Below are 17,698 nucleotides of genomic sequence, written 5' to 3'. Positions count from 1 at the left end.
TTTATTTTGTCTACAATGGAGCTATTTGTGTTTGTCTCGTCATAGGGTTTTCAAAGTAAAGGTTGGTCAGAAGTGGTTTACCATTGGCCTTCTGCGCAGTGCTAACCAGGGTTAGCTGTAGTGGCACTGCTGTTGTCTATGAAAGATCCTCCGCCATTGTCACCTTCCACTACTGCTGCTGCCCAGAAGCTAACCTTCAAATATTCCTCTGCCCCCATCAGCTTTGGAACTGTCTGTTCTCTTCTGCGGATGTGGCCATTGATCCCTTAAGGAGGCGGTGAATGCATCTTCGTCTGGTGTCTCAGCTGAGACCATTCCGTCTTGAGTGACTCTGCTATGAGTCACTCAAGAGGATCATTCCACATGCTGAAGAAGGGTTCCAGTGTTTAATCAAGCAACAGCAGTGCTAGGCATGTGCCCCCCCCCAATTAATTAATAGGATTGCAGTATTGCGATATTCTACAGCAGTTATGCATGCAGTCCCCCCAATGGGGTGGGGGGAGAATCATGACAGCATGGCAGCAGCACGGGAGAATGGATGCAGTCTGCATCTTATATGAAAGGACAACCACACCAGGACAAGAAAAATGCGGGGGAGAAGGAAAAAAAAGAAAATGGTGCAGTGGGGGAAATCATGTGTTCAATTTGACAATCCCTGCACGTTTTATCTATGCTTTGTCAAGGGGATAAACTATGCAAATATAACAAATTCTAACAAATGATAGACACATGTATTGTCTAAAACACATTTAAAAACAATTTTTAAAAGGCAGTAGCAGCTGACCATCTAAAAATATAGTTGATATATTGATGTCCCAATAGCCAGAAGTCAGTGTAGTGGGACATCAATGTAGCAACTAGATTCTTTCATAGTCAGCTACCACTGCCTTTTAAAAATTATTTTTAAATATGTTCAATTTAGATGATACATGTGTCTATCATTCTGGGAACTTTTTATATTTGTATGCTTTTAGAGATCCCCGATGACGCATAGATGAAATGCAAAAAGATTGTCAAGTTGAATAAATTATTTTTTAGCCAGTACACCAATGGTTTCATTGCTTTTTCTTCTTCTAGTTACTGGTGTGTGGGCCAGCATATCGTAGTGGTTAAGGTGTCAGACGAAGACCTGGGAAACCCAGATTCAAATCCCCACTGGAGCCATGGAAGCTTGCTGGGAGACCTTGGGCCAGTCACACATTCTCAGCCCTGACCCTGGCTAGTATTTGGATGGGTGACCTCGAAGGAATACCATGAGACCTCCAAGGAATACCATGAGGCAGAGGCAAGCAATGGCAAGCCACCTCCAAACCTCTCTTGCCTTGAAAACCTGTAAGTCAGCTGTGACTTGAGGGCCCAAAAAAAAGTTATTGGCGTGCTGTGTGAAACCATCATTGCAAATATTAATGGACCAACAATTGCACGGGCAACTTGGCCAACACATAAAATCTTTTCCATGTGGAACTTCCCAGTCTGTGCAGCCAGCGTGGTGTAGTGGTTAAGAGCGATGGTTAGGAGCGGCTAATCTGGAGAAGCGGGTTTGATTCCCCACTCCTCCACATGAGCGGTGGTCGCTAATCTGGTGAACCGGGTTGATATCCCCACTCCTACACATGAAGCCAGCTGGGTGGCCTTCGGCTACTCACAGTTCTCACTGAACTCTCTCAGCCTCTCCTACCTCACAGGGTGACTGTTGTGGGGAAGAGACCGGAAGATGATTGTAAGCCGGTTTTATTCTTCCTTAAGTGGTACAGAAAGTCGGCATATAAAAACCAACTCTCCTCCTCCTCTTAACTTAGTCATAAAACAGGCTAGCAGCTACCAGGAAAGAGAAGCAGCGGAAGAAAGGTCTTCTTCATTCTGCTCAGGCTGCCCTATTGTGAATTTTGAATTAAACTAGAAAGTGCCCTATTCACATACACATGTACCTGATCATACATGGTAATTATGGGCACTTCCATCTCATCACAGCCAATTTCCCTTTCCCCATGTTATCTGTCCCCTGCCTAAGGTGCCAGGGGCCAATATGACCTTCCCTTTCCTGGGGTGTCCTGAAAGGCGGGGAGCCTCAACGATATGACCCAGCTCTGCATTCTCTAATGGCTTGATAAAAGAGGTCAGAAGTTAAGAAGTCCATTTTTAAAAAGAAGAAGTTCAAAGCAGAAAGCAAAGAGGGAAGTCAGAAGTAATAAACCCAATGTAACAGAAAAGATAATCCTCCCAATCATATTCAATGTCGTATTCTGAATTAGATATTGTAGCTGAGAAAAGAAGTCCCCTGGCAAGTGTCAGTTAAGGTTAGCTGTCTCTGACCTTTTGAGCCGCCTGCCCAGAATGGTTTGCTGGAGGGAAGAGAGGGGAAGCCTGTAGTGCGGCTCTCTTATATGCCCTCGTTAAGTTAAACATCCAAAAGGAAGTTTATCTTACAATTAAATAGATTATCGAATAAGAAATATTGGTTTATGTTCTTATGTTAGAAGGGGATGGCTATTTTCTTTTTTTTCTAAAAATGTGAAATAGATGGGAAGTACAATCTGAGAGTGTTCAAATCTTAATGTCAAAGACTTGGACTGGTATTCCTTGCCAATGAACAGTAGATTGTGTTAAGGGAACAGTGCGCTCAGTCTTCCTCCTGCATCGTCACCATTAAAACAAATGGGAACACAAGGGTGCATTGGCAGAATTTGCATTCATTTCTCAATAATCTTTGTTTCTATTCTGGCTGGGGTTTTTTAATGATGGATTGTAATGAACAATTTTTAATGTTTTATATTTTTAATCTTTTATTTTATAAGCTACTTTGGGCAGGTTCCCCAGAGAAGCAGCATGCTTCCCCCCCTTTCTAAATACATAAATTTCAGTGAATGTCCCGATTTGGATTGTGCCCACAGGTTTCATCTTGAATTGGAACTACAGCTGAAATCTTATGCATGCTTACTCGGGTGTGCATTCCATTTAGGGTTGCCAACCTCCAGGTACTGGCTGGAGATCTCCTGCTGTTACAACTGATCTCCAGCCAGTAAAGATCAGTTCACCTGGAGAAAATGCCCACTTTGGCAATTGGGTTCTATGGCATTGAAGGCCCTCCCCTCCCCAAACTCCGCCCTTCTCAGGCTCCACCCCAAAAATCTCCAGGTATTTCCCAACTCAGACCTGGCAACCCTAATTCCATTGGATTTAGTAGGATTTAGAAGTAAAAAATTAAAAATATTGTGCTGCAAGTCCTACTGGAAGCAGTGATACAACTAGAGCTCACAGGGACAACTGTAATGTGTGAATATGAGATAACGGATATAGACAGAAGTGTTGGTGCTAATGGCTGGCCTTTCCTCACTGCCATGTTCTTTGCAACTGGGTTATATACAAGATTGTCTATTTCACATGTTATGAACATGCACCTGAGGGGGGTAGTTGGGACTCTTTTATGTGGAATGCAATTTATTTTGTGTGTGTGAATCAATCCTTGGTGACATGCTTATTATCCCAACACAAGTTAAAACGGGTATCACTGAACTAGAACTTGGACACAGAAATGGAATAATGGCAGTTAAGCCAAGGCCTCACTATATAGTCTTCAGTCAGAGAGTATTCCTCAGTTCTGCAGCTTTGGAATGGAAGGCATAGAATCATACAGTTGGAAGGGACCACCACGGTCATCTAGTCCACCCCCTGCACAATGCAGGAAATTCACGACTACCTCCCCCACACACTCCCAGTGGCCCCTACTCCATGCCCAGAAGATAGCTAAGATGTCCTCCTTCTCATCATCTGCCTAAGGTTATAGAATCAGCATTGCTGACAGATGGCCATCTAGCCTCTGCTTAAAAACCTCCAGGGAAGGAGAGCTCACCACCTCCCAAGTAAGCCTGTTCCACTGAGGAACCAAGCATGTCCATGGCCTACCTTATGTCGCTCCTCTATAGTTGACTGTGATGAGGCTTTTAAATTGCTTTGCATACAGAAAATGATCTAGAAGTTATTAGTAATGCTTGTCACTCCACTCCTACCCCAGCGGGGTTGCCTCCATGGAGATGCATTCATGTGACAATATCTGCTCTTGTATTTTAATGTTTCTATGATAACTCAGACAGAAGCAGGGACATCATCTCACTTCCCACACACACCCTTCCTACCCACTGTATGACAACTGTGCCTGTCCAACCTTCATTTTGTTTGAACACGTGAAGCTGCCCGATACTGTATCAGACCCTTGGTCCATCAAAGTCATTGTTGTCTACTCAGACTGGCAACGTCTCTCCAGGGTCTCAGACACAGGTCTTTCACATCATCTACTTGCCTAATCCCTTTAACTGGAGATGCAGGGGACTGAACCTGGGACCTTCTGCATGCCAAGCAGATGCTCTACCACTGAGCCACAGCCCATCCCCTAACAGGAGTAATCCCTCAGTTTTCCTACCTCATCCTCACCACTTGGGTGCTGGTGAGAAATCCAAAAGGATGCAAAGAAGAATGAGGACCTGCCATAGGTGAAACACAATGCATCACTCTTGTCAAAGACTGGACATCTCAAAATATAATGTGTAAAAGCTGTGCGTAATTGAAAATAAGTGGCGGCAGAGCTTTGATGATAGGGAGAGGCTGTAAATGTCTGTCACGCTTTTGCTATAACATCTGAATGGTAAAGTGACTCTTCCCTTTGCAGGGATATGTGCCAGCCCCAGAAAGGAGGGCAGCACACACACGTTCGTGTGAGGGCAGGAGAAATTAATGCCCCCATCCAGCATTTTGGGCTTCCTGTAGTTTCTTCTCAGTGGTGTCCAAAACTACCCCATGAGATCAGTTTATGCGGCAGTGTTGGGTCTTTTATGCATGGCTGTTTCCCACGCAGTCACCCCTCCGATTACTTTGGGTCTATGTGTTGATTATGCATGCTGTTTCTGACCATCAGAGGTCGCCTTGCTCTCCCCCTGCATTTCCTCGTGTTTTGAAATTTGAGATAAGACAGGTCTCTGAAAAACCGAGGCAAAATTGAGGGGAAATGCAGGGGGAGAGCGAGGCCACCCCTGACGGTCAGAAACAGCATGCATAATCAACACATAGACCCAAAGTAATTGGAGGGGTGACCGTGAGGGAAACAGCCATGCATAAAAGACTGTAATCATCTGCCTAAATCAAAGGAAGCATGCTTACATTTGTCCTCCTTGAACATCCTTCCTCACAGTTCCCCACCCCTTTGTAATTGCTGTTTTCTCTTCGGTCCTCTCTTGCTTCTCTCTCTTTCCTCCCCCCCTTCTCTTCTGATGACTTTGGGACTGGGTGTAGTAAAGGGGCTCTGCACATGTTCAGAGGCACTTCGAGACTGAACCTTGGTAAATTCAAGCTCACACGTGGACACATGATGCTGCCTTATACAGAATGAGTCCCTTGGCCCATCAAAGTCAGTGTTATCTACTCAGACAGGCAGCGGCTCTCCAGGGTCTCAGGCTGAGGTCTTTGGCATCACCTACTTGCCTGGTCCCTTGAACTGGAGACGCCGGGGATCAGACCCTTGGCCCATCAGAGTCAGTGTTATCTACTCAGACCGGCAGCGGCTCTCCAGGGTCTCAGGCTGAGGTCTTTGACATCACCTACTTGCCTGGTCCTTTGAACTGGAGACGCCGGGGATCGGACCCTTGGTCCTCAAAGTAAGTATTGACTACTCAGACCAGCAGCGGCTCTCTAGGGTCTCAGGCTGAGGTCTTTGACATCACCTACTTGCCTACTTGCCTGTCCCTTGAACTAGAGATGCCCGGGATTGAACCTGGGACCTTCTGCCTGCCAAGCAGTCTAACACTGAGCCACAGCCCCTCCCTGGCTCAAATGAAGCCTGCTGGCGCCCCATTATTATTCTTGCTCACTTTCCTTTTTCCCCCATTCCTCCCTCCCAAGCCCCCCCCCCCCCCGCCCGTATCTTTGCTGGCGCCCCATTATTTGTACTCGTTCACTTTCCCCGATTGTTCTGTCGCCCCGCCATTCATGCAGATCGTCTTCCCGGCCCTGGCCGGTTCTGCGGGGCGCTCCTTCCACCCCCGCCTGCGCGCCGGGCCAGGCTGCGTCGGGCTCTGGGCTGGCCGCGAGAAGCCGGAGGGGCTCCACCACCTCCCCTCCTCGCCTAGTCCCTCTCAACTGGGATTGAACCCGGGACCGTCAGCACGCCAGGCAGAGGCCCTACCAACTGAGCCACAGCCCCTCCCCTCCAAGTCCCAAGCTCCCTGCAACCACCCCACCATCGCCAGCCCCGCCGGCAGCGGCGGCGGCGGGGGGGGGGCGTGGCCAGGCGGGAGGGGCCGCGAGGGGGCGGCGCTTTCGGCCGCGCCGGAGAACGAAGCGGAGCCCCAGCCGGCTCGGGAGCCTCTGCCGCCGCCGCCGCCGCCTCGGAGAGTGGAGGCGGGGGGGGGGGGACCGATGGGCATCGCGGTCCCGCCGCAGCCGCCCCGGAGCCCAGCCGCCCGCCCGCCCGCCTTGTGGCCGTCGGCTGCCTTGCCCCCTGCGAGCGGTGGGGTCGCCCCGTAAGATGTAGGATGCTCCCGGGGCCGAGAGCCCAGCGGCGGCAGCCTCGCCTGTGGCCCGCCGGCGCCGAGCCCCCGGCGCCTCCCTGGATTTGGATGGCCCCGAGCCCGGCGGGGCTCTTTCGGATCGGGGGGGCCGGCGGCGGCGTGGTGCCCCCTCCTCCCCTGCTGCTCTCCTCGCCGCCCCCTCCTCCCCCTGCCCCGCTGCTCCAGGGGGTCTCGGGCTGGCAACTTCCCTGCGATCCTTTCCTGCCTTTGATGGCCCCGGAGCGCCGTTCCGCCGTCCACCAGCTCCCCTTTCTGAACGGGCAGGTAAGGAGGCGCCCTTTTTTCTTTCATTCCCCCCCCCCCCGTTTCTTTCTTTACCGTTTTATCGGTGCTTGAGGAGGACCCTGTTGCAAAAAGCGTAGGAGATATCTATTTAATAGGCGTATAGGCATGGATCGACTTCGTGGCCCTTTATGCACGGGATGTTTTGCCTCGGATGTGCCGCTCTGTAGAGGCGCATTTTCCCCCATCCGCATTCTCCGAACTCCACAATCGGCCCCCAGGCAGAGTTTTGAGAATTCAGGTGGGGGAAATGTGCATCGAGAGAGCGGCAAACCCAAGGCAAAACCTCCCGTGCATAAAGGGCCCGTGATTCCCCGTTTGCCCCCCGTTCTTCCCGTGATCTCTAAAAAACGACGCCGATGGGGGAAGAGGACTTTTCCCTGCGAGGAAGCCTTAGCAAAGGCGGCGGCCGAGCGAGAGCGAAGGGAGAGCAACTTCGGTCGCTGTCCGGCGCGCCGTGGTGCTGAAGTTCGCCTGCAGATCTCCCTGCCGGCGGACGTGTTGTCTGCGCCTCCGGTCCGGGACTGCGCCGCAGCTCCCCCAGACTTTAAGGCCATTTATGCACGGGAGGCTTTGCCTTGGATTGGCCGCTCTCTGCATGCACATTTCGCCCCTCTGAATCCTCAGAACTCTGCATGGGGGCTTGTTGTTGAGTTTGGAGCATTTGGATGGGGGAAATGGGCATCTAAAGAGTGGCAAGTCCGAGGCAAAACCTCCCCGGGCATAATTGGCCCTCAAGGACGAGGCGAGAGAGAAAGACAGAGGCCACATTAACAATTAATGCGAGTCTACCCCTAACGCCGGGGTCTTTCCTTCTCACTCGTAAGCGGCGTTCAATTTTTTGAGCTAAACACACGCAGATGTCTACAAAATACTCCCCCCCCCCTCCACAACAACACTGCTTCTGTAACAAGGTTGCAGTTTTCGGATGTGTCAGAGGCTATCCTCTGCTCATTTACCCTATTGCAATCCATCGACTCCGCTGGACTGCACTTGTGAGCTCTTCTTTTCCCTTACTGCTCATTCCTGTTGATATCTTGATATTGGTATGAAAAGTGGGGTCACGTATGTTACAGTAGCAGCGTGATGTTCGTTTTGAACATTCAGGGCACATTTGGAAGTGTTTACCGTGGGAAAGTCAAAAGAGCTGCGTGGCAGGAACCTACTGCAGATGAATCCCAATACACACACTGGCCAGTGATCTAAAGGCTGTTTTTTTTTTTTTTTTTAATCCACAGTGAAGTGTTTATTCCATACAGCAAATAACCTTCTGTGTAACTGGGAGCCTTTGATAGAGCTTGTTGAAATAAAAGCTACACAAAACTGTTCTGATATTGCAACCAATTGTCATTACCATCTGAAGACAAAAAAAACCCCTTCTCTTTTAAAATATTGGTGCTTTGGACGAACCAATGTGTTCATTAAATCCATGTCACTTTTTACAGTATTTGTGCATGCACCATCAGAATTTCTCAAGGTGTGTAATAGGGTTGTTTTAAAACAAGATGCATTGCAACATCCCTCTCCCCCCCTCCAAGGTGTTGTGTCAGGATGCTGCCACTAGAGGTATTTAGCATCTAAGAACTTGGGTTTCCCTTCATGTTTGGAAATGTACAGAATATTTATTTTAATTATGGAAGAAGCTGGCTGGCTGTTGACGATTCTGCTCATTAGGATTACCCCCCTTCTCATCGTTTTGAATTTGTCGTGATGATGTCTGCTAAATACATAAGGAAAATGCTAACATAAGCCATTACATTCGGTGTCTTCTGCTGTGATAGTCTTCGTTGTTCCTTAACAGACATTAACTGTTCTTGTCACATATTCATTTAAGCAATAAATGTCATCAGCACTTCTGATATGAACATTTCAATTATTTATCAGGATTGTAAGGCAAATGGTAAAAAAAAATAACAGTGGATGTTCAGCTTGGAAATGAGCCTTGAGTATTTTAACACATGCATTATTTTTCACGGACTATGCTAATTTTGATGTTAGAAATGGATGGTGTTTAATTCTTCAACAGAGATTGAATATTGTTTTATTTGAAATTTTGGGCTCTAAGTTCTTTGGATGATTTCCAGCTTTTTTATTGAAATGTCAAAGTGAGAAGCGTTTCCTGGCACTCAGTAGTCTGTGGGAATAAATCCTGATGGTGGGTGAAAGCACACACTCCAGTAGTGAACGAAAATTAATCCATTTGCAGAACTGTGAAATTAGGGAAAAATGCAGGGATGTTCTCCTAGCATGGATGTACATGTGTGTTTTAAAACAACAAGGATTGTGGGGGAGTGATTAGTATGTTTTGCTACGCTAAAAAATTTTGCTTGTTGAAAGTGAGATTTCTTGGAATCTTAAAAAAAAAAAAGTTACAGTCTGTTGGTGTTACCTGTCATTTGCCTGGATGCGTTTAAGAATATAAGATTAATCGGAGGGACTGGTTTATAACAGTCTTGTGCTATGAGTCACTGTGCAGGCAAACAACAAGTTTAGGATGTGATGCTACCCCTGTGAAGGAAAAGGACCTGTAGATCCCTCCTGTCACTGAGATCGAACGGTTTTAGGACATCACACCAGCACTACTGTCATGACTATAGTCACGGCATCTAATATTGTCAGATGTGCCAGCATCACCAAGTAAGGTGTTAGGTAGCACAAAATGGGATGGAAAATAGGCCATGATGAAGCTAAGGCTGGATATGAATGAATGAAAATGACTCTATCTCTAGGAATTCGAATAGAATAGCTTTCTGAAGTCACTCTAAGACTCACAGTGCAATTCTATACACAGTTAAACTGGAGTAAGCCCTATTGGACAATGAAGAAAGCTGATAGGAAGAAAGTAGATTCCTTTGAAATGTGGTTTTGGAGGAGAGTGTTGCGGATTCCCTGGACCGTAAAAAAAAAAAAAAATCAGTGGGTTATAGATCAAATCAAGCCTGAACTGACACTAGAAGCTTAAATGACTAAACTGAGGCTGTCGTACTTTTGTCACATTGTGAGAAGACAAGAATCACTGGAAAAGACAATTATGCTAGGAAAAGTTGAAGGTAGCAGGAAAAGAGGAAGACCCAACAAGAGATGGATTGACTCTATAAAGGAAGCCATAGCCCTCAATTTGCAAGACCTGAGCAAGGCTGTTAAAAATAGGACATTTTGGAGGACATTGATTCATAGGGTCGCCATGAGTTGGAAGCGACTTGATGGTACTTAACACATACACACACAATCCCTATTGGATTATGGATGGATTATGGATCGGACACATTGAATTATTTCTGAATACCTTTTCTTATCATTGCACTGTCATTTATATCCACGCCAGTTTAGCAAGGCTTTTGGCTCTATTGACCTACAATGTTTGCTATATTTAATATAATGTGTTAGATTTTGTGCATCTTTATTTGATCCACAGACATGCCGTATTATGGGTATTCTAGCACAGATCTGATGTATAAACAGTAAATTAGCATGCAGGGCAATTCCGTATAGTGCACTTGCAGGTACAGATTGGCAATATAAATTAGAACTTGATCAATAAAAAGGCAACATTTTATGGACTGATTTATTGGAGCATACTCTTGATATTTACAAATTTTTCTTTTAGTGGATGTTTGGAACTCATTCCCCAGTCATTGGATTTTCACCCTCGTCGAACTTGGAGTTTGTTCCTCTGTTTCCCCATGTGTATACAGCTACTGGGCCACCTCATTCTGGGAAAAGTTGGATAGAAAAGAGGTTACCAAATTGCAAAGTAAGTTTAAAGGTTTCCTCATTCTTTTTTTTTAATTTTTACAGCGAAGTTTGGGAAATATACCTTCTAAAAATCAAACCTTAGTATGCTATAGCTACAGTGATGCAAGCAGCTGCACTAATCACACACACACACACACACACACACACACACAAACAAGATATTTTGCTTATCTCCTCAAAGGGACCCAAAGCGGCTCACAAGAACAATGAAAAATACAATATAAATTAACCAGACAAAAACAATAAATAGAATCATAGAGTAGGAAGGGGCCATACAGGCCATCCTAGTCCAACTCCCTGCTTAATGCAGGATCAGACTAGTGTCTGTCCAGCCTCTGCTTAAAGACTGCCATTTGTAAAGAGAACAAGACATGTAGGACTGATAGGGACTCCATAGTTGACTCATCCAGGGGACGCTGGCTGTAACTTGAGGGACAAAAGTCAAGAACCCTTTTACTCTTGACCTTTGACTCGCACCCAAGGGATTGTGTCTCTGTCCATGCCCAAGTCATATAGTACATTATAAGAAGCCAAACGTAGCCCAGATGGAACTTGGCTGCTGGTAGCTCATTGGCCAGAAAGTCATCCAGATTTTCCAGCCACCCCTGCTAGAATATTTTATTCTGCTTTTCAGGTATAAAATGGCTTCAAAATGGCTCATAAGAGTCAAACTCCAATACAAATTACATGAGAAGTTAAAGCTGAGGATGAGCAACAGAGGGAAGCTTGGCTGCCATTTCCTCTTACTCTGAAGGCCTCAGCGATGGCAACTTATCTGGAGTTGAACATAGGCCTAGGTGGACTCTAATAACACTTCTGAGGTTATGAGAGGATTATATTCCAGCCCTGTCCGGGTATTAGAACCAATTCAGGCTTATTTGTACAGTCCTCTCACAGTTCTCTGCCATCTTGGGATGTATGTGGCAAATTGCTTCTTTCAAGCACTTGTACATGGAAGGCTAGCTTCTTTCCTGCCTATTTCTGACTCTGTTCTTCAGTTATGTATGGGTAGCAAGCTTGTGAAATAGGGATGGCTTCAAGCTAGCAATCCTCCATGTGTAGAGTCAGCTGAGTCCCATGAAGGTAGTACTGTGTGTCCACCTGCACATTAGTTTTCATTTTCTGACATACCACAATTGACTGAGACAATGTCAGGGTTTTATAGGCTTTGTCTCACTATGAAAGGTCTGATATTAAGATCCAGACAGATGCATAATCCTGTTCCCAAAATAAAATGTTCCTGAAGATTCTATGGATTATGGATGGGACACAATGAACTTGGATCCAGAGCTGGGGCATGCCTAGTGGAGTTTTAGATTTTTCATCTTCAATCAGTAGACCTTTGTGTCTTATTACAAATAGCTTTTGAATGTGCTCCTCCCCGCATTGTGATAAAAACAGTTTGGCATGAAAGGCTGCGATTGGAGTAACACTAGCTGAGACTCTGTCTGGTACATGTAACCAGTTGTACAGTTCTTTAGATATATCAGCAGTTCCCTAAGAGTTTCTTTACATGTTACCAGGTTATATTCCCCACTCCTCCACATGAGCGGCGGATGCTAATTGGGAGAACCGGCTTGGTTTCCCTACTTTTACACATGAGCGACAGAGGCTAATCTGGTGAACTGGATTTGTTCCCCACTGCTACGCATGAAGCCAGCTGGGTGACCTTTGGGCTAGTTACACTCTTTCAGCCCCACCTACCTCCTAGGTTGTCTGCTGTGGGGAGGGGAAGGGAAGGTGATTGTAAGCTGGTTTGATTCTCCCTTAAGTGGTAGAGAAAGTCAGCATATAAAAACCAATGCTGCTGCTGCTGCTTCTTCTTCTTCTTCTTCTTCTTCTTCTTCTTCTTCTTCTTCTTCTTCTTCTTCTTCTTCTTCTTCTTCTTCTTCTTCTTCCAAAACCCATGTGTTTGCTGAGCAACAACACAAAGGTTTTGAAGCAGACATTCAAAGGGAGTTTTGTGCCTCCCAGCCTCACATGGGCCCTTTTCTCTAAATGACTGGGGAGCAGGGGCAGAAGAGGCTGCAGCATTCCCCTCGGGGCTGTTTTCTCCTCCTAATATCTCCCTATGGAACAGCTGCTGGTTCCACTGCAGAACTGATGTGCCGCTACATAAGCAATTTGATTTCACAAAAAGGAGCCAATAGTGGTTCCATTGGGTGATTTGAGAAGGAGAAAACAGCATGGAGGGTTAGGATGTAGCCACCTGTTCATTTGCCTGTCACAAGGAGAAAAGGGCATATGTGAGTCTGGAGACTCAAAAGCTCCCACCATTGGCCATTTGCTTCTAAGTCCTTGTAGTGGTACTTGAGAAATACAAGGACTTTGGAACGTGCAAAGAGGACACTTACAGTGCATTCCTAAGGAGAGTTACTTCAGTCTTAAGACCATTGAAATGAATGGACTGAAGTGACTCTCCTTAGGAATGCACTGTTAGCCAGCATGGCATAGTGGTTAAGAGCGGTGGACTCTAATCTGGAGAACCGGATTTGATTCCCTACTCCTCCACATGAGCGGCGGACTCTAATCTGGTGAACTGGATTTGTTTCCCCGCTTGACCACATGAAGCCAGCTGGGTGACCTTGGGCTAGTCACAGTTCTCTCCGAACTCTCTCAGACCCACCTATCTCGCAAGGTGTATGTTGTAGGGAGAGGAAGGGAAGGAGATTGTTAAGCCAGTTTGAGACACCTTAAAAGCTTGAGAAAGTCAGTATATAAAAACCAACTCTTCTTCAAGGAGGCGGGCTCGCTTCAACAGAAGGCTGTAGCAAAATTCAGTCGGTTTTAACAGAGCAGCTGTGCAGCCAAATACATTTAACTCTTGTTTGTATTAAACAAGATTAAACATTGCTTTGATTGCTCTATATAATGGGCTGGATCCAACCATTCTCCAAGGAGCCTTCCTCCAGTCTAAGGAGCCTCTCTCCAACTAAAGTGTCTCTTCCTCCAACAAAAGTACCACCTCAATACCAACACCAACACTAGAACAAATTACAATTTAGTTGAAAACTATCCTGAGTTCAAAAATGTTCCCCATAGTGCTTTCGAACCTTGCAAATTGCTTCTTACAAGTGAGTAGTTTTATTTCATTTAAGGGAAACAATATGGGCCTTTTATGCATGGCTGTTTCCCTCGTGGTCACCCTCTCACGACTGCCAGAGGTTGTCTCGCTCTCCCCTTGTGTCTCTCCATGTTTTCAAATTTGAGATAAAACAGGTCCCTGAAAATGTGGGCAAAACATGCAGAAACGCAGGGGGAGAGTGAGGTGACCTCTGATGGTCGGAAACAGCATGCATAATCAAAACAAAGACCTGAAGTTCTCAGTGGGGTGACCGTGAGGGAAACAGCCATGCATAAAAGGCCATAGTCTAAAAAGGTAAGCCACTGTCCCTGGGTCCTTCATGTATAAAACTCACTGGAATCAAACAGATTTTCCCGTGCATTACTAAAGCCAGGCAGGCACTCACCAAAAACTGTACCCCAGCTTTATCCCCCTCAAAAAAAAAAAAACTATCACTGCAGTTATTTTCTACTCTGTAGTATGTAAGATACATTTGTCTTGACAGTGTTATTGACGATGGCTTGTACTGACATCAGATAACTTGGGGAGACACAGAGAATTCAGATAATTAGGCAGCCAAGGGCAATCTGATAATGGGAGGGTCTAATGAATATTAAAGAAACTAACTGCAGTCAGTGGAATTGTGTTATGCCTCATAAATATATTTCTGCCCCCCCTCCTTCTCCCATTCTGGACAGATCTACTTAAACAATGCATTTGGTCTGGATTCAGCATGGATACATCCTGAGGAAGTACGGATCTACCAAGGACACGAGAAGCCTCTTGTTATGACAAATCAAGTTGCCGTGGCTTTATCTAGGCCAGCTGCTGCCCCCAGGCCTCTTCCTGCAATGGTGTTAACCCCCCAGCCTATTCCAGGTTAGTTATAAATAAATAATTACACCCCCCCCGCTTGAGCTGTATATTTTCTGTCCTGTTTATGGTATTACTAAAACCAACTGAAAAGATGTCCGTTGTTAAGCGGGACGGCCATCTCAGATGAGTGACAGTGCTGTCATATGAAGCAGAGTTTATTATACAAGGTTTATCATAAGCAGAGTTTATCTTGCTACGCCTAGTGTTCATTGAAGTCAACAGTCTTAGACAGGAATAACTCCGTTTTACACTAGGATTACACTAACACAGTGTATCATTGTGTAATGCTTGTCTGAATGCACTCCCCATGCAAATCTCCAGGTGGAAAATGTACATATCAAGGAGAACACTTGGCTGAATATGCAAGAATGTTTTGGATGCAATCCTAAGAACGCTGGGACTTCTGCATAGACTTGCAAAGGATTGTTTCCAGTGAGGTACAGAAACTTTTCAATGATCAGTCTGTGTATTTTGAGATGCCAATGTCACTTGAGAGGATTGTACTACTGTGTCCCATGAAAGGATTGTACTACTGTGTCCCATAAAAACAAACTCAAACTTAAAAGTCTGTTACAGCTTTTTTTTAAGCATCAGAGAGATCCCTTAACACAATGTGGATGCCATGTGCCAATCCTTTGGCAAGATACAGAAATGAAGAGCTTGTAGTATCCTATGTTATAATGTCCTCAACATCTACTTCTGGGTATAGCTATATTGTTATATTGTCCTCAACATCTACTTCTTGGTATCCACATATCTGCAACAATCCATAAAGCCAATGGGATGTAGTGTGCACAGTGCTGATCTAGACAGGAAAGATCTGAGTTCAAATCCCCCCTCAGCCTTTGGGCATATCACTAGCTCTTTATGCGCATTCCAGGCTGAAGTGCCCCACATATTTTTTTGTTTTCCACGCTGAACCATCATTCAGGAAGTGACTGTGAAGCCGGCGCATACCTGCTTCGCATTTCTTAAGAGCCTCTTTAACGCGACCTTTTGTATTTGCTCCACCCCCACACCGAAGCATTTACTGAAAGAACCATGAAAAATCACAAACGCGGCTTAACTATGCAAACGACCATTGCCAATGCCTATGCAAACGAAGGAGCGAAGGAGCAGGCGAGTGGGGGGTGGAATTTCTCCTTTTGCATCGGGACCTTGAATAGGCATTTTAAAGGTACCGTTTAAAAAAAGAACTTTGAGCGAGCATCAAAATTGACCCTGCATTAATGGCCGCTGTCTTTCTGGAAAAACAATAACACAATGCCACACAGGCTGTAATAGGACAAACTGTGGTACTGTGTATGCTAATCCGAGGTCCTTTGCGTAAGGAAGAGATACGAGTATGGCAAGTAAGAAATAATAATGCCACCTGGCTTTTAGGGGGCAGGGGGAATTTGCACCACATGAGCTGCAGAGGCTGATCTGGTGAACTGGAATTGTTTCCCCACTCCTATGCATGAAGCCAGCTGGGTGACCTTGGGCTAGTCACACTCTCTCAGCCCCACCTACCTCTCAGGGTGTCTGTTGTGGGGAGGGGAAAGTAAGGTGATTGTAAGCCGGTTTGATTCTCCCTTAAGTGGTAGAGAAAGTCGGCATATAAAAACCAACTCTTCTCCTCCTCCTCCTCCTCCTCCTCCTCCTCCTCCTCCTCCTCCTCCTTCTTCTTCTCCTCCTCCTCCTCCTCCTCCTCCTCCTCCTTCTCCTTCTCCTCCTCCTCCTCCTCCTCCTCCTCCTCCTCCTCCTCCTCCTCCTCCTCCTCCTCCTTCTTCAACAGATTTCTATGCCACTTTTCCTAAAATGCTTTCAGCAGTTTCTGGACATTAAAAGGTGCCATATATGATAAATAGCTGAAAGGTCACCCACTACTGTTGTGAAACCAATATTCAGCCCAAGGGATCTTCTGAAAAGCTGTTTTGCTTTCCAGAGATATTGGAAACCATGTGAAATTAGCTCCCACAATCCTACATAAAACAAATCCTCGTTGGATTTCAAAAATCTGACGACTGGGATCGAACAGAAATTTGCTGATTTCCCCACCTCTGTCACAGGCATCTGACTCCCCCCATACTTTTCATGAGTTTTCTCTGTCCCCTAGTATTGTGGGGAGAGGCTGCAGCAGGAGAGGAAGTCCTGTTCCCCTGATAGAAATCTCTTCCATCAGTAGAGATTTTCTGCAGGATTTAAGCCATTATCCCCACCACCACCACCACCCTTATAGAGAAATCATTTGCTATGGCACATTTTATGTACATTGAGCTGAAAACTGGGGTCATAATGTGGCTCTTTTGCCACATGCCAAACTCAGCATCACTTATGGTAACCGATGGTTTATGCACAGTAGACCTGAGCTTCAAACTCGGCTTGGGTTCACTGAACGGCTTAGCTTGCTGTTAAAAATTGTGCTGAAGTGCTGACCTGATTTTCTGCATAATGTTAATGACATACACTTATTTTTAGAAGTCCAGTTAGCCTGGGCAGATAATTATTAACAGGGACTGTTAATTAATCCATCAACTCATTAAAGCTAACTGACTCGCCACAAAATGCATGAAATAAATTCCATAAATCTGCATATCTCAGGTACAGTATGAATCCATGCTAGGTGGAACTGGTTTCTTTATAAGCTCTTTCCACTTTTTGTATCTGGAAAGTACTAGAAGATATATCATTCAGAACACTGAGTTTGTAATTGTATTTTATTGATCTCCAAAGTGTATTAATTGGCAATTCTAATAAAAGGCATCTGAACAAAGGTAAGTATGGGAAATAATGCATAGCAAGCCTCTTGGATTTTAAAAGATTTTACAGCTTCTTTTACTCTTTGGTATGATCAAAAATTATTGTATTTCAAACAATAACCAGATGGTAATTGCCCTGTCTGGGTTTTACAACTTTTTTTCTTAATTAAAAAACGTATTGTGCTATTACACTGTTCTTGTATTTTCTCTGGGTAGTTTTATACAATGAGATCAGATAATTTTCTCATGCAGCCCAGGATTTCATTGTTGGGGAATATTCAGTTCTTTGGCAGTTAGCGAGACATACTTATTTTAATTAGCTACAATTCTTATTTTTTGCATTGATACATGTAGAACAAGCCAGATAATTCTTGGAGTTTAATGGCTTTTTCAGATAGCTACAATAAACTGCCTTCTCTTCT

At 45.4% G+C, this 17,698-nt stretch overlaps 1 protein-coding gene across 1 annotated transcript in view; it reads left to right on the top strand.

Moving 5' to 3' along the window:
• The first annotated feature begins 6,521 nt into the window (after positions 1-6,521).
• The window catches only part of TCERG1L (transcription elongation regulator 1 like), a 211,944-nt gene continuing 200,767 nt past the window's right edge, over positions 6,522-17,698 (top strand). The window contains exons 1-3 of the mRNA XM_056849627.1: positions 6,522-6,821; positions 10,447-10,593; positions 14,358-14,538. Of these exons, the coding sequence (XP_056705605.1) occupies positions 6,522-6,821; positions 10,447-10,593; positions 14,358-14,538 (628 nt within the window). The remainder of the gene's footprint in view (positions 6,822-10,446; positions 10,594-14,357; positions 14,539-17,698) is intronic.

Source organism: Euleptes europaea, chromosome 5 (genome assembly GCF_029931775.1).
Source record: "Euleptes europaea isolate rEulEur1 chromosome 5, rEulEur1.hap1, whole genome shotgun sequence".
Classification (NCBI taxonomy): Eukaryota; Metazoa; Chordata; class Lepidosauria; order Squamata; family Sphaerodactylidae; genus Euleptes; species Euleptes europaea.
Note: the sequence above shows the minus strand (reverse complement) of the source record. Positions and strands in the feature narration are given on the sequence as shown.